The sequence below is a fragment of the Lagopus leucura genome, unplaced genomic scaffold, assembly GCF_019238085.1.
Source record: "Lagopus leucura isolate 7727_CA_CO unplaced genomic scaffold, USGS_WTPT01 Super-Scaffold_73, whole genome shotgun sequence".
In the NCBI taxonomy this organism is placed as follows: Eukaryota; Metazoa; Chordata; class Aves; order Galliformes; family Phasianidae; genus Lagopus; species Lagopus leucura.
In genome coordinates, this window is record NW_024962252.1 from 68,489,523 (window position 1) to 68,515,173 (window position 25,651).

Below are 25,651 nucleotides of genomic sequence, written 5' to 3' on the forward strand. Positions count from 1 at the left end.
CTTGGCTGAAACTATTCTAATTTCTGCAGTTATTCCATTAAGCAAACTTACTAATAAAGAAAAAAAAAAGCAATCCCATATATAACAGTACTTTGTAGAGTTGCTCCTGAATAGTGTTAAGCCCATCTAAAATTAAAGTATTTTAGGTTAAATTGAAGAAAAAAAAAAAAAAAACATCTGTGGACTTTCTGAGGTCACAGACAGCATACTTCAAAAGGGGAAATAAGACTTTCAGCCTTGATTTTTGCTTGCCAAGCAGCACAAGATACTTCCAAAGAAGTGTAGCACAATTAAAAGACACAGCCCAAGTAATGCTTGGACCAGTGCATAAAGTTAATAGGCTTTTCACTCTGTCTTGATAATATCTGTAGAGTTTAATGAAACTACAGTTATACAAGACTGTAACAAAATTTAAAACAAACAAATTGGATGGAAGTATAAACAAAGTAGCTTATGCTTAAAACTAAGCTGCAACTGCATTCTGCAATGTCCCACAGTGAAGATGAGCTCACATGCTTACGAACCAAAAAACTGACCAAAAGGACTCCAGATTTTCAACATCTGTCCAACAAGCTGCAATTGCTATATTACCAAATATTCTGCTGATGGGAAAATTCACCTGAACAGATCCCTCCAGAGCCATTCAAATGGTATCTACAGTCCTGAACAGGAAAGTGCTCTTAAGATCATAGCTAATGATACTACTTTGTTTAAAAAGATCTTTAGTTTCATTAAAGTTTTTACACAATTATGGTGGAGTTACACTGATGTAACAGGGTAGAACTAGATGGCAAACATGAAAATCAGTAATGTGGAAGAATACAGGAAACCCATGGGAAGATAAGTGAAGCATCCATTCAGTTTACTTACCCTGCTAAAATGGGGAACAGGATTATGTACAGGATGACTGCCCCTATCTGTAATGCTTCACTGAATATAAGTAAATAAATGAATAAATCACAGACCTTAGTCTGTTGGCTTGCCAGATAAACTTTAATAAATTTAAGACATAAGACAACTGAATAACAGCCTCAGGTTTTCATTCTGTTTTTGAAGTAACACATCCCATCTTTGCTCAAAGCTCTGAAAAAGGCTATAATTCCCTGAAGAATGAACAGAAAATCATACCGAAGCCTTGTTTTTCCTAAAAGCTCTGCCAGCATCCATCTAGAGAGGTGACTGAGACTAAATTCTACACAGCAAGGGAAGCACAAAGAGTAAAGAATGCCTGTTAGCCACTACCCTGCAAAAATGCTCTTTTCCTCTTTTTGTCTCCTTCTCCCTCCTCTTTTCTTCTTCTCCCCCCATCCCCCCAGTAGAAAAGGGGAAGAAAAAACAAATTAAGCCTATCTAAGCCTCCTTGAATTCAAGTCTACAAAACCTTTTTTTTTTTTTTTTGTACAGATGACGTTTACTTGTAACATCTGCAAGATCTGATATACAAGAAGGTATTTCTAAAAATAATTTTAAGGACAATTCTTTTTTAATACTTACAATAAAACAGAAATTAAGATCTGAGCAAATGTATGCATTTATAGAGCATCAGGAGGTCAGAGTCACCCCCTTTCCCTTTTATTTTTATATACTTCTATTAACACACCCAGCACATTATAGATTACCCATTGTCTAAGTCTATCTAAAACAAGAGTTATCATTTCACCAGATCAATAAAGCATCAGCGCTGCATTCTTATGTGTCTCTGGCTGGTGGTGATGAAGTGCTTTCTGTGATAAAACCCCAGCCTCACAGGAGGGTCCAGGCTGGTGCCCTAGAGCCAGATCATCACAGGAAATTCCGCAGCAGCATTTGTGGGAAGAAACATTTCTTCCCTCATATTTTAATTACAAAAAGACACAAGCCTTCTGGCTGCGTATGCTACTAAGGATAGACTGAGACTTTCCTCCTGCATTCAAAGAGTTTGAGATCTCCACCAAAGGCAGTCAGACCCTCCCCTTTCTCTGTCTCGCCACCTGACAGAAGCACACTTCTGTTTTGCGATGTGGCTACAGCCATGGGGCTGCATGAACATCTTCTCCTTACCACACAGATCAGAATTATACACACCAATTTTAGTGATGTTACACACAGAAATAGCTGTCAGGACAGCAACTGAAATAAGGCTTGTCTTTCTGCTGACAGTGTGGCTGAACTAGAAGTTGCTCAGGTTTTTGATTTTGAGGACAACAGACAGTGAGAGACAAGAGACAAATCTGAGGGACAAAAAGAAGCCACAGCTCAAGTACTGTGTTCAGTTTTGGGCCTCTCTCTACAAGAAAGACACTGAGGCCCTGGAACACATCCAGAAAAGAGCAACAAAGCTGTAAAGGGTCTGGAGCACAAGTTCTATAGGGAGTGGCAGATGGAGCTGGGATGGTTTTGTTTGGAGAAGCGAAGGTCCAGGGGTGACTTTATTGCTCTCTACAGATACCTGAAAGGAGGCTGTGTGGAGATGGGGCCAGCCTCTCGTCCCACATAACTAGCGACAGGACTAGAGGGAATGGCTGTATGTTGCACCAGTGGAAGTTCAGGCTGGATATTTGGAATTTTTTTTTTCTTTGAAAAAGGAGTCCAGTGCTAGAAGGGGCTGCCAGGGAGGTGGTGGAGTCACTGTCCCTGGAAGTGTTCAAGAAACATCTATAAGTGGTAATAAGGAACGTGGCTTAGCAGGGAAATATTGGTGGAATGAGGAGGGTTGGACTGCATGGTCTTGGAGGTCTTCTCCAACCATGGTGATTCCGTGGTAATGACTTGGAAGACTGTATCCTGTTTTTGATGTGATAAAGAAAAAAAGAGAAAAAACTAACAAAATCTTCTCTTTTGTTGTTCTACCAACATACAGGTACTGTAAAAATTTTACTGAAAGCCTATTTGACAGCTATCAATCGTTTGAATGTCATAGTACGTAAAATAACATTATTTGTATGAATAAACAATCAGGATGTTTGTAACAAAGTCTAATATTATTTTTAAAACTTTGTAAGAAGTCTTAATCTCCATTCCCACGTAAAGCACCCCTAGAAAGGGAAGATAAATAGTAGAGGAACTACGCAGACAGTCATGCCTTTTCCTGCTAGAGAAGTCCCTTTTTCAGGGGAGTAGAAGGAAGAAAGCCTGGGAGATTCAGAAGATATCAAGGGCAAAACCAAACTGAAATGACAGCAATTCCTAGTAATGCAAGGAGATAGAATTTTATTAAGAGCAATTTAATGAAACAGAGGTAACGGCAGCAGTTGAAATAAAGAATTTAGCAGCTTGTAAAACAAAACAAAACAAACAAACAAACAAAAAAAAAACAACAGGAATCTTCCCTGATAATACAGTCAACATACATGTTCTTAGAAGACCACTTAGAAAATTTTGCACAAGGCTGCTACTGTACATAGTTGGTCTTTCACAACCAACGTCAGTCTCATACGCATACTGTTAAAATAATCAGGGGGTACTTGAAGGAAAAAAATATTTACATTGTAGAATATGAAGGTATTGTTGAAACATTAGATCTCAAATTGTTAAAAGCAAACTTGACATTAGCCACCAGGATAAAGTCAGTCTCAGACTTCAAAAAAGCTATCTTATTCTAACCTTTGAGCTGGATAATAAGAATATTTTGCATTTATTAAAGCCAACTGCTGGCTAATTTGCATTTCTAATCCTTACAGGCATAAGTAAGAAATGAGATCTCATGAATTTTCTTCTTTGCAGCATTCCCACACTGAAATGCAATGCTTCTCACAAGATGCTTCCAATATAGTTAAAATAAAGCATAAATTAAAGACTGCCTCTAAAAGTAGCTTAGTTTATAATAAAACAATCAAATGTTCACGTTTTGCCCATCATCCTCATTTCAGTTAAGGAAATGCACACAGAAGTATTCTGAAATTTTCTTACATCACCATGACTAAACGAGGCCAGCCACACAGAGAGCAGCACAGCCATCATGCTAATGAATCAGGCTGGCCATAACCAAATTGCCTTTAAGAAAGATTCTTCTAAAAAAGCTACAGAAATCCCTCCTTCTGCCCACCCCCCAAATCAGGCTACACTATCAGATTATATTATTGCCAAGATAAGCAAACGAGACAATAAATAATTGCACACTGAGTTCAGGCAGAACGTAATTAAGACGTAGTCAAGTCTTCCTCCCCCATTTGCCACTCTCACTGCCTCCATCATATGGCATACTCCAAGTTGTTTTGCATGCTGTGTAAAAAGAGGAGATTTTATTTGCATTGGCTAAGTACAGACCGCAGTCCTGACCAGTACTGAGAAAACAAATACCACTTTACAAAGAAAATTGGACTTTTTAACCTCCCAAGGGTGGTGATTTCACTTTCCCCAAAATTGTGAAATATATGGAATTTATTCCACGTCCCAAGATACCGAGTAAGATTAAATTACGTTCAAAAGAATTCAAATTTCTTTTTCTATAATACAGGAAATTATTTATTTTGTGGGTATGAAGATAAGTATATTTTCCAAAGGGAATAAAAAAGCAAAATGAAAACAAACATAGTAAGTAATTTTAATATCTACGTTTCATTTTTCAGCTCCATTTTACCTCCTGACTCAATACAAAAGCACACAGAACACGAAAACAGGAGTCATGGAGGACAACTATTGGCATCAACGTAACTGATCTCCACATCCATCCAATGTACTACAGTCTCAGACAATAATACAGAACCAGGCTATACACTCAATGTTTAGGATCTCCAGATGAGTAGTACCCTTCCTGGAGACTCATGGGAAAAAGAAAGCTGAAAAGGGGTTAAAATGTCTTATATATTTTAACTATTTGTTAAAGTTCATTAGTCACATCTCAGCGCGCAGAAAGAATCTAGCCTTGCATTTTGGGTTACAGCATTTCTTTAATGCATGTACCTTTCCCACCTCTCTCCTTTCCCATAAACTAAAACTTTAAAGTGACACATACAACACAAACACCTTCTCAATGTATAAACACGTGGAAACAACTGCCCCCCCAAAACCCATAGAGTAAGACAGAACACTGATGGCCTAATAATAAATATAACCTATTACAAAGACTTTAAAGCAGCATAAATTACACTTCAGATTTTAAAGCAGTCTGTAATTAGTAGCTAGGAAATGGCTTCCCTGGAGAGGAGCTATTCCACATTTTGCTTGCAGTGGCTGCTCACTCCTTTGTCGTATGCAGCCAACAAACAGGAATACAGCTACTAGCCTACAGCATAAATCTCAATTCTTTCTTATACTGCCTCTTATTTACTAAATACAGCAAACAATTACATGTGAAATTCTCACTGTAAACAAATGCAGTGAGTACATGCAGCTTGACATTTCTATGCAAGGACTTGACTGAGCAGGCACACTGCCATCTCTCCTTTGGAGACCTCTAGAAAATATTTTCATGAGTATGCTAAAATAAATAATTGTAACAGCTATTAAATGAACACAAGCATGTCTTTCAATAGACAGAAATCTGGAATGGAAGTAGTTCTATAGAAGGAAACTGACAGAGATTTACCTTTGTAAGTTCAATAATTGGCAACTTCACTTTTATTGCCTTAAAATAAAGGGCTGGAAGGAAGAGATGTGAAAGAAAAGGCTAAAAGGGAAGAGCTTGGAACTACGCAGACTACCCCAGGCACATAACCAAGAGGAAGCAGTACTCTAACCCCATCCACAAAAAGGGATTGAGTCATCCCTTCTACCAGTATCTCACTGAAGAGTTCCAGTGCTGTTTTGGTTCTTTGTTTTAAATATCCACAGTTACTACAAAAGTCTCATTTTATGTCTCCAACAAGAACAAAAAAAGATTAACAGGGAACTTGGTTGCATTCAGCTGCATTAAAAAAAGAGGTATATTACTCAACAATGACCACATTATTGCAATAGAGATACAGTCTTCTGGTTTACCAAACATATTTTAAATCATTTATCATCAAACTAAAAGCAGATAAAAGCACCAAAAGTTGATTAAGACTGATCATCCCACTTCCCCTTTTCTTAAGCTGGAACAAATCACATCCTCTGTTTAAATTCCTCCAGGTTTCCATGGTGTAAAAGTCATAGTATTACCATTGGCAGCCACAGAACAACACTCCTGATAGCAGAATACATTACAACATTTAAAATATTGAAGCAAATCAGTGTTGCATTTCTGTTTCTTTTGCCTTGGTTCTTCCCAGACTTCACCTCTTCTATATGTCCCATTTAGGAGATGGTAAATGCTTATTTAGCATATCTTTTATATGCAAGACTACTATTTTCTGATGTTTAATCTAAAAACAGCACAGATGGAGCCTTCATTTTGATTTGTCCCTAAAAATATTAAGCGGCATATTTCTCTCTTCAAGCAAGAATGTTTTTAAAACAAACTAGGATTTATGTTTTTTAACCATCTTCTCCTTCTGCCACAGTTATTAATTATCTTACCGAAATCATTAGCTGCCTGAAAAAACCTGACCTAAGCAGCCAGTCTTTTTGTCAATTACTTCTGCCAGCAAGCTTTCAAGAGCTGGAGATTGCAAAGATGCAAGGCTACTATCAGCTTTGGTGGAATGGAGGACTCAGTACTGATCAAAAGTTCATCATCCCCCTGGCAGAATCACTGCTATGGGACTGACAGACACCAGCTCCTTGCGGCCTGCTGGCCACCCCATGCCTAGGTGGCTTCTCTCTTCTCGGCCTTTGGGGGCATCTGCCATTCAGGTTATCTCCTCCATAGAACAGTGACGGTTCTCAACCAAGTGGGCAAGGAAGAGCACACGTTCACACTGAAGTCCAGCACAGTTTGAGATACAAGACACATCCCTACAAAAGTAGACACTGCTTCTAACGTATTTTTTTCTCTCCATCTTATTGTAATAGGATTGCTTTGAATCACAAGCAAAGAGCTTTCACAGTGTTGCCAGAAATTCGGAAATGCTTTTTTTCCCTTCAATCCTGGAAGTACTTGCCATGTGCTTACAATTGGAGGGAGGAAGACACAAGTGGAAGAAACAGAAATGTTCCCTTCTTTCTGGTCCACAACACAGACTGGTTGTGAGCAATCAGTCTGGGCACACAGACATTTAACAGAATGAGTGCACAGCATTGCAAGTATAAACACACAAGCCTCAAACTGAAGGCGGTTTCACCATGCTACTGAAAGCATTCACAAAAGTCAATCTCTATAGTTAGAAATGGATGCTCTAGATCATACCTGTCAGTACTGATCTACAGGCTTCCACAGATAAAAAAGCAGTTGAAATTAAACAAGTAACCAAACCACCACAGGAAAACAATTCTCTTTTAATACTGTAACTGTAAATACTAGAAAAAGTATAAACAACATAGTGCCAAAGACCAAGTTTCTTCCCTCCTTCCCAAAGGTCAAAGTGGTTTTTGTTCAAATGTTTTCCCAGGCTTAGAGAAAATATATTTTAACTCTTACACAAGTTTTGATATCTGAAATGATTAAAAATTCTGAAGTATGTGCTATGTTCAGAATTTTTCATGAGATTGGAGCAGTCTGTGCCCAAAATTTTACTGTCTGAAACAGAGAAGTTATTTTTAGCAGCTCAATTACACTTACATAGTTAAGGATTATAGTAAGTCTTCTAGAAAGCAGTATACGGTATAAAATTTATAGCATGGCATCTCTTCCTCATTAGCTGCTCATGCATGCATCCATACTTCCACTGCAGCAAATCTCAAATAACCCAGCAGAAGTTACAATGGGAAGCTAACACACTTCATATTTAGTTTCCCCTACCATAAGTTTTTTCTGTGCCCACAGCTTCACTCTGCTATTTATTTTCAATCTTAGTGAGGAAGATTCAACCAATAGGAAATTAACAATTGTAACTCTCATCACACTAATGATATACTGAAGACGCTGTGGTTCCGCATCAGCCCAAACCAGGCTTGCTGCTGTCAGGATCCCAGCCCTCCCACCCCGCCCCAGCCCTGCCTGCTCCCTCTGCCTTGGCTGCAAGATGGCTGTGGCCGTGCAGCTGAGCTACTGCAATGTGTTCAGCTGGTGACAAACCAACTCCTCCTCACTCCTCAGCTCCCACAAACAGATGAAGTGTTCCCAGAAGTGAGCACACAACCCCAGCACCACAGCAAAAGGAATGGGGGTGTACAGCCAGGGCTGGGAGAAAAAGGCAGGACCAAGACAGCCTGCTGTCAGCTCTGCTTACGCTGCTATGAGAGCCTGCGCTGCTTACATCAAACCCACTTGCATCTCACCTGACTTCTTCCATATATAAAAAGAAATATGGTTACTTTAAATAATATCCATAAGAAATATTAAAATAATCTCCACTGACAGGTTTAAAATCTGTGATGAACAATTAAGAAAACCACGTACTTTTAAAATATTTAGTCCATATTTTTATTTTCTTTGCACTTGCCCTAGCAGTTGCTTAAAACATCACAATCCAGTCATGAAATCTTTACTGTCTCCCACCTCACAATGACCTAACAGTCTTTCTTCTAAGGCTGCATTAGATTAGGCTGCAAAGTGCAAATAAACACCTTGAGAAGAAAGAAAGGAAGAATTCCCATGGGAAATAGCTATACAAATAAAGCAACCCATAGACGCTCTGAAGCATTGCCACCCTCAAAGCCCTCTAGATAAAAACAGCTCTGCCTAAAGCTTTTCTTGGTTTTGGAATGAAATTGCACCAATACAAAGACCCACAACACATGGCAACTGAAGGATCCAATTCCACTAACGCAAGCCTTCTCCTAAACTACTGCTTAAAGTTAATTTATGAATTGCACTGAAATAACAGATCATCTAGTCATTTTTAATTGATCAAAGGCTTCAATTGGCCTCAACTGGGCAAGGAATGACTCAGGACATCCTGGTTCGTTGTTATGTCTCGATACCCTTTTTTGAAACTGTCATGTTTTACAACACTCCCCCACAAGCTATATGCTGCCCAGAAGAAAAACAACAATAAAAATGAATTCACCTTGTCAGAGATTTAAATAAACAACCCAATAATATTAACTGGAGCAACCGAAAACCCATTGTTTAGGATGCATAAAGAAGGCAAATAGAAGTGAAGATCATGAAAGCAATGTCTGAAGCTGTAGTAGAAAAACCAATCTTGCTTCTTAATAATATAGAGCTCAAAGAATGACAAACAAAAACCTGAAAAGCTGAAAACATTTCTTTGGAGAGTGGATACTAAAATGTAATTCAGTCATGCAGAACTGAAGCTGTTAAGTAACTCAGCCCTCAGTTCTCCAGCAAACACCAAACTCCTCAAAGCAAGTAACCAGGCAACATTTAGATACACTTGCAATGAGAAGCCTGCAAGAGAACAATGCAAACCAGGTTCTGGACTGTCAGTCAATAGGGAAGGACATCGACCGTTGCCATTTGCAGGTTTAGCAACAGCACACCAACAGCATGTTTAATTTTGAGTGTTGAAGTTAATACTGCAGTGTGGTAAAGAAAATTCCATCAGGCCACAAAAAAGGTAAAAGCAAAGGTGTTTGCATAAGGAAAGGTATTAAAAAGAAAATAGCACACATAATATGCAAGATAATTAAATGTGGCAATTTAGAAGATGCAAATGCCGAGGAAACAAATATTCTCTTTTGGAAAAAAGATGACACTATTCATAAATGCAAAGCAATACATTTTCTACATGAGCAAAGTAATATAATGCAATAGCTTTATTATACTGGGCCTTGCTTTTCTGTACATGGCAGGACCGTCTTTTACACAGTTCCTGACATTTCAACTTCACCAAGACTGTGGGCAAACAACTCTCCCTTGGCTAAGGAAGTTTAAAAAAACCCACCCAAATACTGAATATGGGAACATGCTACCGGATTTGTGATGTAAATGGTTAAAAGTCAGCACACTGATTTTAATGAGAAGGTGTAAATTCAGACAGATTTTGAGCAAACTTCTACTGAAGTTGCTAATGATTGAAGTTGGTGCAGACTGAGCCAAAATAAAGGCGTTTTCTTATGTTTATCAGCAGGAACTGTAATAGTAACAAAAAAAACAAAACAAAACAAAAAAGGATCAGAGAGGGTGGTATTATCTACATCAAGAAAATTCTCAAGTGATTCCATAATTCTTATATTAACGAGTTCTGGTGTGATTTTTTTGTTTGTTTGTTTTTCAAGATTCTGTGGACCCAAAAGCTAAACAAGCAAAGAAGATCTGGGTTCTCAACATTTTCTGCTTGCAATTCAAAACAGATCTGTAGCAGTCAGTTATAAAGCCAATTTAAAAGCTAAAATTTGAGCTGTGCTTTGACAATCATCCAAAAGAGTAATTCTCATAGGAAGTGTTTGACCCCTGTATTATGTGATTATTCTTTTTTGAAACCAAGCACGATTAAATATATATAAATGCATATATATATATATCACATATAGAGGAGATGGGTGAGCATAGTCTTCATTAACCTCAAAAAAATGCATTTGCCTATCTTCAATAATGCAAAGAGGTAAGAAAGATTTTAGTTATTAAATTAAGCTAGTATAAGGCTGAATGTTTATGACAAATAAAGGTCTGAAAAACAAAAAGGGACAATTCTAACATGTTGCCTGAAAAGACAATGCTGAAGAAAAGCAGATCAAGTAGAAAGGGTAACAGTTAATAGAAACAACACCTGGCTCTAAAGTCTCAAGTAGAAAACGCATAGAGACTAGCATCATTTTAGAAGAAGATATCATACATGCCTACACCTTCCTTGTCTCTCCCTAGGCACTGGATTACAGCTCTTCATGGAGTCCTCATTAGATTGACCTCTATTGTGACCCAACATTCTTATGTTCTTAGGAAAATTACAAAATAAAAAAAATAAGTTAAACTAAACAGCAATACTATTCACTATATCTTTCACCTATTAAACTAAAATACAAAAATTAAGTGTAATAATTCCTGACATCAAGATTCCTGCACTGATAGTGGCCTAAGGCTCAATTATCAGTTATGTCATTGGTGGTTGATGAGGGTTAGAAATGAGATTAATGAAAGCAAGAAAAATGTGTGCTCATGGGAAAACAGAAGAGATATGACATGTTGACTTCTTGGATTTTTATTCCAATTCTTGAAATGTAACAAGACAATAAATAAAAGATAGCTGAAAAGGCCTACTGAGAATGCCTAGTTAGATAGCCGAGTATTTGCAGCTGAACAGAAAGATCATTAAGAAAATTATGTAAGTGTGTCATTTTGAGGGATGAGTTCTAAATACATCTGATTTAATGCATTCACTGTACTGCATCTTCCAGACCACAATGGTTAGCTAATGGATTGATTGCAAGTTCAGTTCTTTCTTCATACAGAACCACAGCTGAAGACCAGCAAAATACCCTGCGCACAAAGATGATCACGGAAACACCAGGGAGTGGTATCACTTCTCTTTCTATTTCTCTGAAAAGATCAATAATTGCTGTACTTTCTGAAAGAAACTTTAAAGGAACAGAACCAGAATCTCAGGAATGATATATGAAATAATACCAAATCTGCAAAGTTCATCACATAGGCTTTAGCAGATTCTTCTTATATCAATCATCTTAGTTTCACGGAGAAGTTCAGAAAATAAGATTTTAGTTCACAAGATTGGAAAGAAGTAGACAAAGGAACCTGTTACAAGAACACCAATTCTTGCCACAAATACAGCAGAACAAATTGAAGAAGCTAGACCTTTGTAAGAGGACTGCAGCTGTTGGCGGTGAGTCAGCTTGTGAGGCCCACCAGTGGGTGGGGATGGAGCTCTGAATAGCACCTAGCTAATGGGAAGCCTGTTTTTCAATAGCCATTTCTACAGGGACTAAATGAGCAGAAACAAAGTTGATATATCAGATGCACATAGGAAAAAAGCCACCCTATTTTACTGAGTATTCTATTCAGAGGATGAAATGAAAGATGTTTCTGTTTTGAATTAGTAAAAGCACATTCTTCACATATAGCATTTTAATACAATTTTGAAGAAAAGAAAAACCACATGCTTCTTCACAACTTTCTTATGCAAAGGCCACATCACTTAGCAGAACCACCATCTCACTCCAATTCTCTTTGCATACCTACACTCAAAGAAACATTATTTTTCACCCAGTTTCATGTTCTGAACATTGTGGATGTGAACCTTTCACAGATAAAGAACAGCAAAGACCAATGATAAAACTAAAACCAGTCTCCTGGTGGTTTTCTTGGATATTTATACATTTCCCTTCCTGTCTGCAGTATTCTGCAGCAAGCAGGAGACTGTCAGAGAGCACAGCTGAGCAGTCCAAATGGATCTCTGCTATCAGAAAATGCAATATTTTCTTCCAGACCTGATGTTGCTGTCCCCACTCCGTGTACTTGCTCCAGCACTCCTCTGACCACACCACAAAATAATTCAATTTGCTAACCCAAGGGGAAAAAAAAGAAAAAAAAAAAAAGCTCAAACAGAACAAAAAGAAAAGAAACTGGCTGAATTAGTCATGTGAATCAACTTTTCACAGTGTAAGAGGACGAGGTGAGTGTGACTGCTCCATTCACAGCCACTGTGAGATGGGCAAGTGCCACTCTGCCTCATCTTAAAAGACTCAACCATCTAAGAGACTGAACAAAGCAATCCAGAATCATGGGCAATCCACTAAACCATCTTTGATGGTTTCATTTGAAGTTTCTAGGACAAACTGCTTCTGACATAATGTGTGATTAAAAAAAAAAAAAAAAAAAAAAAAAATTAATTTTTTAAAAAAATATATATATTTTTTGAAGATCAAACAAAATTTGAAATAAAAGTTTCTTAAGGCCCCTAACTATAAATGCATTTCTAAAATAAAAACAGCCTCCCAGCTTTAAGAGGACAGTGGAAGAAGCTAAATTATAAAAGTGAACCAAACATTTGTAATTTTAATATTTTGTTGTGTCTACAAAACAGACATTCACAGAGCTGATTAATTAAGTAGTTTGTGCTTTCCTCTCAGCCTTGTTTGCATACATTATACCTTACCATTCAAGCCATGTGATCATGCTCTATTTTTCCCAGGACAACCACCTCATTCAGCACAGTGCACAGACTCTGACACACAGGAGCATGAGCACTGCACATAGAAGGAAGTTGCTATCTGTACACCACTCCATTGAAGATGTTCAAGGAACATGACAGTGCAAGACAGAACAACAAACAGAGGACCAGAAGGAGCGCAGGTGCTCTGTAAGAGCATTATAAACTTGGCAGGCAGCGAGAGACACCTCCCAGGCTCACTTGGCACAGTCACAGGACACTGTAGAACAGACACACACCTAACTTCAGCAGACAGAAGCTCCATCCCTTAGAGACAAAGGACTTTCTTCCCTCATCTGCAGTTTCCTGGTCCCAGCCATGCCAATATTTACCACAACAAGGAGCGTGTCCTACAGAGAACAGCTCACAGACGTTAGATGCAGATAGAATCTATCCAAAGAGACTCAATGCCTGGCTCTCCTGTCCAACATCTTCTACTGGGAAAGCAGAATTTCAGATTCTATTGGCCTTCTGGTTTAAGTAAAACTAGTCTATTTTACTCCAGGGTCATTCTGCCTGCAGAGCCAACGGTGCTGACACTGCAATAGTTCTATTTAGGGACCCAAGGAGACATTGTGGTATCCATTCACATTAAGCCCTTTCTGCCTGTGTTTGCAAAAAACTAGAAATGGAACTTCAAAATCAGTTTGTGCAGCTACTCGTGTTTTAGGTTAGGCTCTTGTCACTCAGGGAAGCTCCCAGTTTTCACCCCCAAGAGTACATCAACTTCTGCAGTTCACTTTCATAACTTGGTTCTTTTCGAGCTTGTATGTTACAAAAGAACTGCTAAAATCTTTTTTTGCCACGTCTCTCACAGTCTGGAGGCACAAGATAACGAGAAACTGTTGTGATTTGCAAAGCCCAGCATGACCAGATAAGGGAAGCAGGCAGCACCTGCAAAACATCTCGAACAGATGTCAAAGAAATCCCTGCACTACCATGAGAAAGGAAGCTTGGTAACTACTTATATGCCACAGTATTTCTCTTAAAAGGTGAGAAAATATTTGTATCTGATCCTTTACAAATAACTTCTAAGTAGTTGAGAAATGAGAGCAGAAAAAACCCACAATAACACCTCATGGCTTTGCTTTTGATAGATTTCTGTGCATCTTCAGCCATACCCTTCTCCCCGTTCAGTCAGGCTTCATGACCCCTTTCAGACAAAAATTTTGTTAAATAAAATTTGAAGTTGAGCAGCTCCCATGGTGACAGCTTAGTTCAGGACAGCTCAGGATGGGCTCCTCAGCATCTGGACAGCCATTCCCAGAGGAAATCAATCACAGGAAATCACGGCATATGTGCTCATGCCTCAGCTCAGTTTGCACAAGGTGCCCCATCCCACACGGGCGAGCGCCGGGCCAGGAGCGCTGTCAGAGCCTCGAGCGGCATTCGGAAGGCCGTGCCCACCACGGTGCCAGCAGCACGCTTTCGTCCCGCAAACCCCTTAGATGTTTAAATTCGCAACGAAGAGAACACCTTCAAACCGTCGAGTCGGGGATGCTATTTGTGTTCCCCAGCCCGTCACAAGGGGGCTGCTCTTTTTGTCTCCCATTCGGCAGCATCGCACCCACAGCCCGTTCCCCGCGTGACGCCGTAACGGGCAGCACGGCGCTGCGCGACGCTTTGTCAGTCGCGCAGCGCACCCGGCTAGGGCCATAACCGCCCGCACAGAAACACAGCGAAGGGCGGCTATGCCGCGCTTCTCCGCAGGGAGAAGTGAGGAGGCGCGGGAGGACGGCGCGGAGCGGAGGACACTCCTCGTCGGGCGCGCACAATGGGAAGAGGGCGCAGGCGGCCGTTCTCCATCAGTCGCCCCGTCTCGCCGGGCAACGCCGTCCGTCAAATGACCGCCGCCGGGGGCGCGTTCGGACCCCGAGGGAGGCGCAGCGGCGGTTCAGGGGTGTGCCGGCGGCGCGGGCCAGAGGGGCGGCACCGCAGCCCGCCCCACCGCTGCCCCACGCCTCCCGCCGCGCTGCCGAGGGCGGATGGAGGCGGGGGCGCGGGGCGGCCTCTGAGCCCCGCGGGGATCGCGGCTACAACCGGATCCGCGCTGCGGGGCACAGCCCGCCCGACGCCCGCTGACACAATGGGCTTCTCCAGCCCCACTTCTCCTTCAAGTCCCCACTCACCCCTCCAAGGAGGCTCTCCGCGCCGCGGGGTCGACCCGCTGCTAGTAGTAGTGGCGCCGGGTGCTCGTTGAACCGGCGGCCCCGCAGGGCGGGGCGGGGCGGGACGTTCCGTTCCGCGTTCCTCCGGCAACCGCGGCAACGTTATTCCCTGCACATAGCGGCTAACGGGCAGAGCGGGCACGGCGCTGCGCAGGCGCCGCCCGGGCCCCCCCCGGGCGCGCGCGGGGGGGGGGGGGGAGGGCGGACGGCGCCGCGCAGGCGCAGAGGGCAGAGCCGCGGGGTCGGAGCTGCGCTTGCGCCGACTTCAGACAATAGCGCGATGGGCGCTCCACTCGCGCCGCGACTCGCGGTAGTGGGAGGCAAACGTGGATCCGCCCCCTCGGCCGTACCGGGACCTGCGCTGTGCTCAGCCACTGCGGGCGCGGGGACGTAGGTGGAAGGCGTGCACAGTACGCAGGCGCGAAGGCCGTTGCGAGCCACAACAAAGGGGAAAAGCGAAGCGGTGCGTATCCTCCTCCCGCTGCCAGTTGAGTGCGCGGAGGGGACTACACCTCCCAGCGCGCTCTGCGCCGTGCGCCGTTTGCTGAGAGCTGTGGTTGGCGCCGCGGTCTCCCCGCTCGCCGTGTAGCTGGGGGCGTGGCACAGCTCGGGCGCTCGGCTGTGGCTGGTAGTTGGCGTTGTAGCAACGGAAGGTAGCGGCGTAGCGGCTCCTCCGGGAGCTGGGGAGGCGGCGCGGGTCGAAGTGCCGCGGGGTGGCGCCGGGAAGTTCGGTGCGCGCCCTTCTCGGCGGTCGGTGGCGTCCCGATGCGGGCGCCTCGTGGGCAGCCCGCCCTGGAGGAATCTCTGCAGCGATACCAGAGGCGGCTCCGAGGTGAGCGCGGCCCGCGGAGCTGTGGGCGGGTGAGGAGGGCTGCTCCTGCCCGGGCCGGCACCGGGTGGGCGCCCGCCAGTGGTCGGACGCGCTGCGGCAGTGCGCCGCTCCGCTGCTAACGGCCCGAGGTGTCTTTCCTGAGCTTTGAGGTTTTCATCAAGTGCTTGCGGGAGTCGGAACTTGTAGTGAAATTAGAACGAGCCCTAAAGTACTGCGTCTGGTAAGCTGTGGCCCTGTGCGATCACACGGGCTGCTTTTAACAAGTTGCAGCTCTCTTGGTGGTGGTTTCTGAGGTGCTTTGTAATGAACTTCACAGAATCATTAAGGTTGATAAAGACCTGTTGGGTCATCTAGTCAGCTACCAACCCATCCCTATCATCCCACCAACCGTGTCTCTCAGTGCCTCGTCCACATGATACCAAACACCTCCAAGGGCAGTGACTCCACCGCCTCCCTGGGCAGCCTGTCCCAATGCATTACTACTCTTTCTGAGAATAAAATTTTCCTGATGTCCAACGTGAATCTTCTCTGGTGCAATTTGAAGCCATTCCCTCTAGTCCTATCATTAGTTACTCTGGGAGAAGGGGCCAACCCCTACTGCACCACAACCTCCCTTGAGGCAGTTGCTGAAAGCAGTAAGGTTGCCCCTGAGCTTCCTTCGTACTAAACAAGCTCAGCTCCCTTAGCTGCTCCCCATAAGACTTGTGCTCCAGACTGCTTTGCTTTGTTGCCCTTCTCTGGACATGCTCCAGGGCCTCAGTGTCTTTCTTTTAATGAGGCACCCAGTACTGAACACACAGCGCTCAAGGTGTGGCTTCCCCAGAGCTGAGTACAGAGAGATGATCACTTATTTGCTCCTGCTGGCAACACTATTTCTGATACAAGCCATTGGTCTTGGCCACCTGACCATACTGCTGGCTGGCATTCAACCAGCTGTTGACAAATGTATCCAGGTTCTTTTCTTCCATGCAGCTTTCAGCCACTCCACCCCAAGCCTATTTTGTTCTTTAATTGTGCCATGCCTGACTTGCCTTTTCATTTTAGGCGTTGATGCTCAGTTAGTACTGGCCTCCTGAATCACTGTAAAGCTTAATGGGTGGCACGCGGGCAGTGGAGAAGGCAGATTTCTTGTGTTCGTTCTCATCTAAGCAGATGTGTTAATGCGTTTAACTTCCAGAGTATGCAACTTGTTCTGTTCAAACTGCATCCTGCGGGGCATGTGGGAATATATGTTTACAGTGGTTACGTTGAGCTGCCTGAACTGCCTTCAGAATAGGCTGTTCTCATCTTTCTTAGGCTGTGACAGCGGGAAAAGCCAAAAACCTTTGAAGTTCAAGTCTACTGTGCTTTCTTTCCCTATGTTCTCCAAGCTTTAACATATTTAATATTTCTTTTGCGTGTGTGGTTTAGTAAGTTTGGTTCTTTTCTTGATTCAAACCAGGCTTTTCATTAAAATATGCTTTTGTAGCATTTTGCAACACAAATCCTTTTTTTTTTTTTTTTTTTGTCTTAGGTTTTTTGTGCATTTAAACTGTTCCACTGAAATTTCACTTTCTGTCAACTAGAAAATCTGTTGGAGTTGCTTGGGAACTGTTGTATATCTAAAGGTACATCTTCATAGTCATTATGAGCTCATAAACTTTTAATATGTAGAGTTCAAAGCATGCCTTTGTACAAAGCTATCTGGAGGCTGTAGGTGATGGCTTTAAATTTCATGTAACTTTAAAGGGCCTTTCTCAATAATCTTGCATCTTGGACTGTTTACAGGAGCTCATAATATAGAATGACTGGATTGCTTCACGCTGGATCCACTGTGGTTTTTAAATCACTTCAGAACACGGCTTTCTATTGGCTGTTTCATTTCCCTCTCTTTTTCTCACATTGGTCCCAGTAGCTTTATGATTCATCGTGGAATGAATGGATTTATTGCTCCATGAGCTGATGAACCTAATTCTTTTCCAGTCTTAATTACGTAGTTTGAGATTTTTGTACAAGTTCTCATCATTTGTGTAATTGGGATTCTGAAATTTCAGGTAGCATTTAGCACCTTTAATGTTTTTGATAGGCAGCGTTCCTCAAGTGCAGTCCTTGACCTTATGTGGATCCAGGCTGATGCATTGCAGCAGTTCCTCTTGGATGTAGGCTGATACGTGGCAGGAGGTTAATACCATCCATTCTGGAGATCAGAAGAATCTTCTTATGGCCTTATTCAGTGAGATGAAAGGGAGTATAAGTTCTCAAAGATTACCGGTTACTCTTCAGTGCAGTGTCCTTTGTTGTAAAGAGAATTGCCTCAGGAGACTGGTTTGTAGGGAGGTCCAAGCATTCAGCAAGCCAACTACGATGGCCAGAGGGCAGAAAGCCAGACAAAAAGTGTGACTGAGAAATAGGTTGTCCTAGAGCCCACTAGAGGGATTTCTGATGGAAGTACTAAAGGCCTTATAGCAGGGATTTTCTTGATGAGTCTAAGACTTTGCATAATTAAAGTCTTTACCATTGTGTGTAATGTGGAGTTAGGAGGGTGGTATTTGTGCGGTGGGTTTATTAGGTTACTATGTAAACTTTCACTTGAAACTATTTCAAATGAACTTCAAAATACTCAGGAGGTAATAGAATTTATGTTCAAAAGTTATCCCAGAAAGGTATTTTCTGCTGCAGAGTAAGAGTTGTGCTATTGTAGTCATATCAATTATGGTGGTCATGGCATGAATGTCCTGTGAGCCTTCTGCTCTGTCTGTGTCATGAGCACTGCTGTTTGACTGGCCAGAAAGAATCAGTTCTAGCTAGGATGCTTCAATATTATCAAATAATCTGGTGAGTGCAAATCAGTGTTTTTGAAGGAGGATTTTTTTAATCAACCTGTCAAAATCATAGAATCATAGAATTGCTCAGGTTGGAAAAGACCTTAAAGCTCATCGAGTGCAACCACAACCTAACCATACCACCCTAACTCTTACAACCCTCCACTAAATCATGTCCCTGAGCACCACATTCAAACAGTTTTTAAATGCATCCAGGGATGGTGACTCAATCACCTCCTCGGGGAGCCTTATTCCAATGCTTAACAACCCTTTCTGTAAAAAAAACGTTTCCTGATATGCAACCTAAACTTACCTTGGCACAACTTGAGGCCATTTCCCCTCATCCTGTCACCATTGGGAAGAGACTAATCCTGCTCTTGCTGTAAGCACCTTTCAGATATTGGAAGAGAGCAATAAGGTGAAGACTCAGCCTCTTCTTCCTGAGACTAAGCAGCCCCAGTTCCTTCAGTTGCTACTCTGTCCAGTAAATATTTTAAATACTACTAGTTACGTTTTTTAATGTAGAGACTACTAGTCTTATTAAAAACAAACAAACTAGACAGTTGTCCTTAGATGATAGTTAAAGCAACGTTTTTTGCAGAGTTGTTATTTTTTTTTAATGTCTGTTCCTTAACACTTCTCCCACCTGGAGTTTTTTCCATCTCTTGCAGCCAATTTTGTTGTTCTGGATGGTTGTTTCCTGTGCTAAGCTCTCCATTAGGTCTTAGAGTATTTTCTGTGGCACTTCTGAGTACATGAATGAGATAACTTTGGTGCTTTCATTTGAAGAATTGCTCTTCATAGACAGTCTTGGGCAGTGCCTGAAAAAACATCTTTTGTTTAGGCGGTGCAAACAGGGTTCAATGCCTTCTCTGTTTTTTTCTGTGTTCCTTTCAGTGATGTATTGTTCACACAATTTTATTTTTTTCCTCCAAAGCTGAGTACTGCTTACATGGAAATACAGCAAGCTTTTTTGTGTTGAATTTAATTTCAGAGTTTTGACTCTAGCCTTTATTTATTTATTTGTTTATTTGACAAGTTGAATGCATCAGTCATATCTCCAATTTAATAGAACAAAATACATTCTACAGTAGCAGTGACATGCTGCTAAAAAAAACCCCTTGTACTAGTTGTATTTATATAAAGATACTTCTCTGAAAAAAGGATACCAGTATTAAACCAGATTTAATACTTAAGATGAAAGCTGATACGTCAAAGAAAAAAGGGAGCATTAGGTTTTGTTGCTGGCTTGTGTTTTTTCGTGATAGGATCATGGAATATCCTGAGTTGGGAGGGAACCCAGGGATCATTGAGCCCAACTCCTGGTTCCACTCTAGCACATCCAAGATCCAAACCCTGTGTCTGAGAATGCTGTTCAAACACTCCTTGACCTCCAGCGGGTTTGGTGCCATGACCACTAAATACTGAAAAACAGAAAGCATTATCAGTTAATAAAATGATTTGGGTTTGTTTTTTTTTTTTTTTTAATTTTCTTTTCAGTCCAGATAAGTTATCTGTACAAATTCTGAAATTGAATTTACATACATATTTTGACATTTCATATTTTTCATTCTAGGAAACAAATGAAATATTTTTTGAGGCAGGTTTTCAAGCATATATTTTAATGGGTAGTATGAAGATGCATCAGATCCTCTCTAGTGTAGGAAATATTATAATTACTTTTATATGTCTGTAGGCAACTTAAAAAAAAAAAATCTTAATGAGCACTGGAGGGGGAAAAAGCATAAGGAAAAAAAACGGAGATCAAGGCTTTCTTTCCCCACTGCTGATAGTATCTGCATATTAGATTTGACTGCTTTCAGAAATCCTAGATTGTGTTATCATTTTGATTTGTTTCCAATTAAAATTGAATGTTTAACACAATCAGTGCTCTTTTGTGTGTGGAATCTGGTTGTGGAGATCTTCGTGTTACACCTGGATGTGGTGTCTGTGCTGGAGGTTGTACCAGATGGCCTCCAGAGATGCCTTCCAAGCTCAGCCATGCTGCAATTCATCTATATCCTTAGCTCTACCTATGGGAGATAAGACATCAATGACATTTTATCATGCAATGGAAATATATTCTCAGATATTGTTTGTAAAGTCCTAAAATGCAGAAAAGAATACGACAATAGATATGCAGGCAATGTTGGGCAATGCATTTCTACTGAGAGCAGCTTTTGTAAAATGTGCTGTTATAGGAATAGCTAACTGAAAAAGTAGACTGATTGTGCTAGCACTTAGAAACTTATGGCTTCATTTTAAAAATTATTGTGAGATCTTTAAGTAAAGATGCTTCGGTCTCCAATAGTTTGCATCCACAGTGGTTCTTTCTGCTTCTTTCATGCTTAGAAAGAATATTTGTTGCTTTTATCAATGTAAAATGTGTACATTCCCAGTTGTTAATGTTTATTCTTTTATCCTAATGCCCCCAAATGATGTACTTAGAAAAAAAATTGTGCATTTAGCCTTTTATATGTCTAGTTCAACTCGTACTCAAATGAATGTTAGCTGTTTGGTATTGAAAGCTCCTAATTCCCAGTTCCCTGGTAGTGAGCTTTTTCCTTATAGCAGCAGACTTTTTAATTATGAAACCAGAAAGCATTTAAGCAACTTTGTCAAATATTAATGAAGCTTTCAAAAATATTTCAAAAATATTCTAGGGACAGGAAATGTTTAGCCACGAAAAACAGACATCAGCATGTCACAGATAATGTTTTTATTATGTTTCACTACTACTCCTGCACACTTTACTTTGTGGAAGAAAGCATATACATGGACATGTACCTTGTTTTGTTTTTATTCTTTTTTTTCCCCCACTTGCTACAGAAGGAAAACTAGAATTCAGGGTTCTCTGACAGAGGCCTACAGTGAACAGGAAAATCAGGTGCATTTTCTAGTTATCAAATGACTCTCCATGCAATACTTTAGCTGACATTGAATATCTTTTGGCAACAACTCATTGCAACATAGTTTACTAAATATTCAAGCCATTGCATCAGTGAGATACAGTTACCATTTGTCAATTAACGCTCCCAGTCTCATAACATCCTGTAATCCTTAAGAATGGGTAACTTAATTATGCCCATTAGCTAATAGAAAAATGTATGACCTAGATTCTCTTGCCTGAGCCACCACCTTGTGAAATATATTTGGGTTTGTTATAATAAATTATGACTGTCTAAAATGTGCTTTTGCTTCTTCTCTTACACTAACTTGGTTAGAGTATGGAGTACCTGAAAATCAGAAGAGGTAAGACTGGTCATAAGATTAATGGGCTTTAAAAATGAGTGCTGCGGAAAGATTAATATGTGAGAAGCAACTCATGATTCTGTGGAAAAACTAGCATTAGTAAAATGTGAGACAGAACTGGCACACTGGGTTGAAAGCCATGTTCCTAAATAGAATGGTATTGGTGTCTTATTTATATTTTATGAACTGTAGGTGAGTTATGGCAATGCAGAGAAAAGGACTGTGAAAACTGTTACAGTCAGGGAAAAAAAGTATTTCCTAATTTTAGTCAAGATGATGTATTTGAACTTGAAAAAGATAGGTAAATTGAAGCTAGATATACATACTTAGCTTTTGTTCCGACTTGAATTGCTGTTCACTTTGCTGTTTGGAAGAGAGGAGCTATTAATATTTTTAACCTTCAGCACTTATACTCTAAAACATTTGCTTGTTCTACCAGCAAATGCTGAACAGTGATTTTTTTACTTTTTTTTTTAAATTCAAAATATATTTTCAGGTAGGTGTTTCTGAGTTCACTTGGTATTACAGCAGAGCCCAGAGATCTTGCTTTTTGATTGTTGCAGGAAGCCATACTCCTCTAGGCTGCTTTCCTGTCTGTCCTGTCTAGTTTGTGTATGTGCACTTACATGGAAAAGGAATAAACTACTAATCTCCATTTATACATAGGTGATGATAAGAAAGAAGTGATAAGAGAAATAACTGATGGAGGTCCTACAGTGTGGACCAGAAATACTGTTGTTTAAAGCCAGGCTCATATTTTCTAATTCCTTGTTCATTTTTCACCTCTCGGTCTGCAAGTTTTTCCAGTTTCTTTTCTGACATACTGGTAATGTTCAGGTACATTGGTATAATGTGGCATTTATGGTTTTCTATTTTCATGAAGTTAGCAGAATAAAAAGAAAGATAAAAAAGAAAATAAGTTCAGTGCACTGAAAATGAGAAAAGAATATTATTGTAGCACTACCAAGTCCATTCTTGAAAGGATTCATAGAGTATTTTGGTTTATATGGAAAGAGGTGTTTTTTGTTTTGTTTCGAATAAGCGTTATTTATTTTTTATACTCATTCAGAAGTCAAATGTCTTTATTTAATCTCTGTTCTATGTTGACTGCATTTGCTGAATTTTTATTTCAGTTATTTTTCAGTTATATGAGGCATTGCTTTGTCATGTAAGGTGTCGCCATGAGAAATCACTACACCAATCCTTAGAGACTGATCCTGTGCATTATATGAAATACAGAATGAGCATTATGTTTGAAATACAGTAAGGTTTGACTATAGTTGAAGCTTTGTAGTAGCAATTTTTAATACTAGCTACTTGTGCTGCTGTGAAGTCATGTTGTATTGACAGGCTGACACTCTGTTCGTAACTTATTATTTAGAAATGTAGTAAATGTTGCTTCCTCAAGTTGTGACCTGTCGTAGTTTTGGCTGTTTGCATTATGTAATTGCTTTCAGTGACTGGCTTAAGATGAAGGAGTCAAGTTAGACAGCTGCTGAATGCATTTAGTTCTCACAGTTTTTTGCAACTTAAAATATTTCCTTTTATGTTGTCTGCTGTGGCTAATGACATGACTGTTTGCAGAGCGTGCTAATGAAAGTATCCATCAGCTGAAATATGCCTTGGAGGAAAGGCATTTCACTGAGAATAAGGATAAAGTTGGATTTGACCAGTCCTCTGTGGACAAGGGCAGTGATGATGTGGACAGATGCAGTGACAACAGTGGCGATCCACCCTGGGAGGAGCTACAGCACAGTCATGCAGGTAAGATTACTCTGAAGGCAAACAGCTTAAAAATGTTAAAAACAATATTAAATTTATTCATTTGTACTACCAATATTTTTGCTTATAACCAGTGTGTTTTTTTTGTTTTTTTTTAATCTCTTCCTAGTTAATCAACTTAAAATTTTGTTGCAACATCAGGAGAAGATGGAAAGTGAAGACTCTCCATCAAGGAGAAAAATGCAATTCCGAGTATGTTTCTTTTTGTTTCTTTGTGTTATTTGAATGAATGACATGCATGCTGTGGTATGTTTTCTACTGTCCTGGAAGAATTAGAGCTCCTGAGCCATTCTTACAATCTGAAATTTTGATTCTCAGTGATATGATCTGAACTTGGTATGTTTATGGCCATAGCAGAAGAAAAATCTCAGATACTTGATTAGGCATTTCCTTCTAGTTGATCATGATGTGTGTTGGTGACAATTCACATTACTTTATTTTCTCATCGTCTTAACTCCACTGCAAGTTCATCCTTTTTTCTTTTTTTTTGGAAACGGTTGGGATTGGCTAGATGGTCAATCCATGTAGCACCAAGTATGTACCAAAATGCAGTGGTCTCTGCCAAGTGGAGAGGGCACCGTTATGCACGTTTCTCAAATTTATTCTCCTTGCAGCAGAACTGCTCTCAGAACGTGCACTCAGCCAAAGTGGGTTACATTACAAATTTAGTGTCTACTTTGTGTTTTTCTGGATGGTTCTGGAAAACCCTGTATTTATCTCAACTGCAGTTCTGGGTGAAACAAGGGTCGCTTTTTTTACTATGGTCAAAAATTATATTGGGTATAATTTGAGAAAAAGGCTGTTGTTGCTAGAAATTTCTGTTGCGTTTGCTGGTTTGATTATTCATTCTCATTTAAATGTCAGCATAGAATCATAGAATGGCTTGGGTTGGAAGGGACCTCAAGGATCATTAAGCTTCAACCCCCTGCCACAGAGTTCTGGTTTTAAAACCTGAAGCTTTTATCTTAAATGTTGGACAGGGAATCTTAGAATCTTGCTATTGAACATAAAACATCTTCCACCAATTACTCTTCTTGCCAGATGCACATTTTGTGTATAAGATGTAATAGCTACCCCATAGTAACATGAATCTTTAAAATATATATCTGTGTGTATATATATATATATATATATATATGTATATATGTATCTGTGTGTGTGTGTATATATATGCTTTATTTATATATGTATATATATATGTTTTTATTTATTTATTTCTATTTTTGATTGTGAATATTTAAAAATAATTTTTTTAAAAACAAAGATGTAGGTTTCTGAATCTTTTATGAGGTCTGGGAGACTTAGGTGTCCGACTGCTCAGTTAATTCCTGAAAATTACATCTGGGACCTTTAAGACTAATTAATTAGATCAGAATGAATTACAATATGCAAAATAGGTGTGTAATGTCAACTCTAAATTAATCCTGTTTTCAGATGGCCAAGGACTCTTGCTAATAGGATAAAAGAGAGGCTGTGTTTTTTGTGAAACCATTTCAACTGTGGTTTTAAGGGTATTTTAATAATAGATTTAGTTATACTCTTGTTTAATTTGTACACTGTTCTTAGCTGTAAATGCTGTGAAGTTATAGAATCTTAAAATCTCATATTCTTTGATAAATATTTGTTAGACATTTTCCTGTGTTTCTCTGTGGCTATTAAAATTGCAGACATACTCGTATTTCTGCAGCAATTATTAACTAACATTTAGAGGTGTATCCTTTGATGCATACCAATTAAAATTCAAGATATTTCAATATTCATTTCACAGAAGAAAATACCCTCCAACATTTGTCTAAAATGAATAATAAA

The 25,651-nt window shown here is 40.3% G+C and overlaps 2 protein-coding genes across 7 annotated transcripts in view; one reads left to right on the plus strand and one right to left on the minus strand.

The window, feature by feature from the left end:
• CEP170 (centrosomal protein 170) overlaps positions 1 to 15,253 on the minus strand; it is an 88,222-nt gene extending 72,969 nt beyond the window's left edge. For 2 of the 5 annotated variants that reach the window (XM_042879810.1, XM_042879804.1), the window contains exon 1: positions 15,137 to 15,252. The gene's annotated coding sequence lies outside the window, so the exon portion shown is untranslated. Of the gene's footprint in view, positions 1 to 15,136 lie in introns of all 5 variants that reach the window. The other 3 variants (XM_042879818.1, XM_042879796.1, XM_042879828.1) reach the window with 3 other exon arrangements.
• A 654-nt stretch (positions 15,254 to 15,907) lies between these two features.
• SDCCAG8 (SHH signaling and ciliogenesis regulator SDCCAG8) overlaps positions 15,908 to 25,651 on the plus strand; it is a 100,315-nt gene continuing 90,571 nt past the window's right edge. For both annotated transcript variants that reach the window (XM_042862196.1, XM_042862197.1), the window contains exons 1-3: positions 15,908 to 16,007; positions 23,645 to 23,824; positions 23,952 to 24,034. In XM_042862196.1, the coding sequence (XP_042718130.1) occupies positions 15,941 to 16,007; positions 23,645 to 23,824; positions 23,952 to 24,034 (330 nt within the window). In that variant the 5' untranslated portion in view covers positions 15,908 to 15,940. The remainder of the gene's footprint in view (positions 16,008 to 23,644; positions 23,825 to 23,951; positions 24,035 to 25,651) is intronic.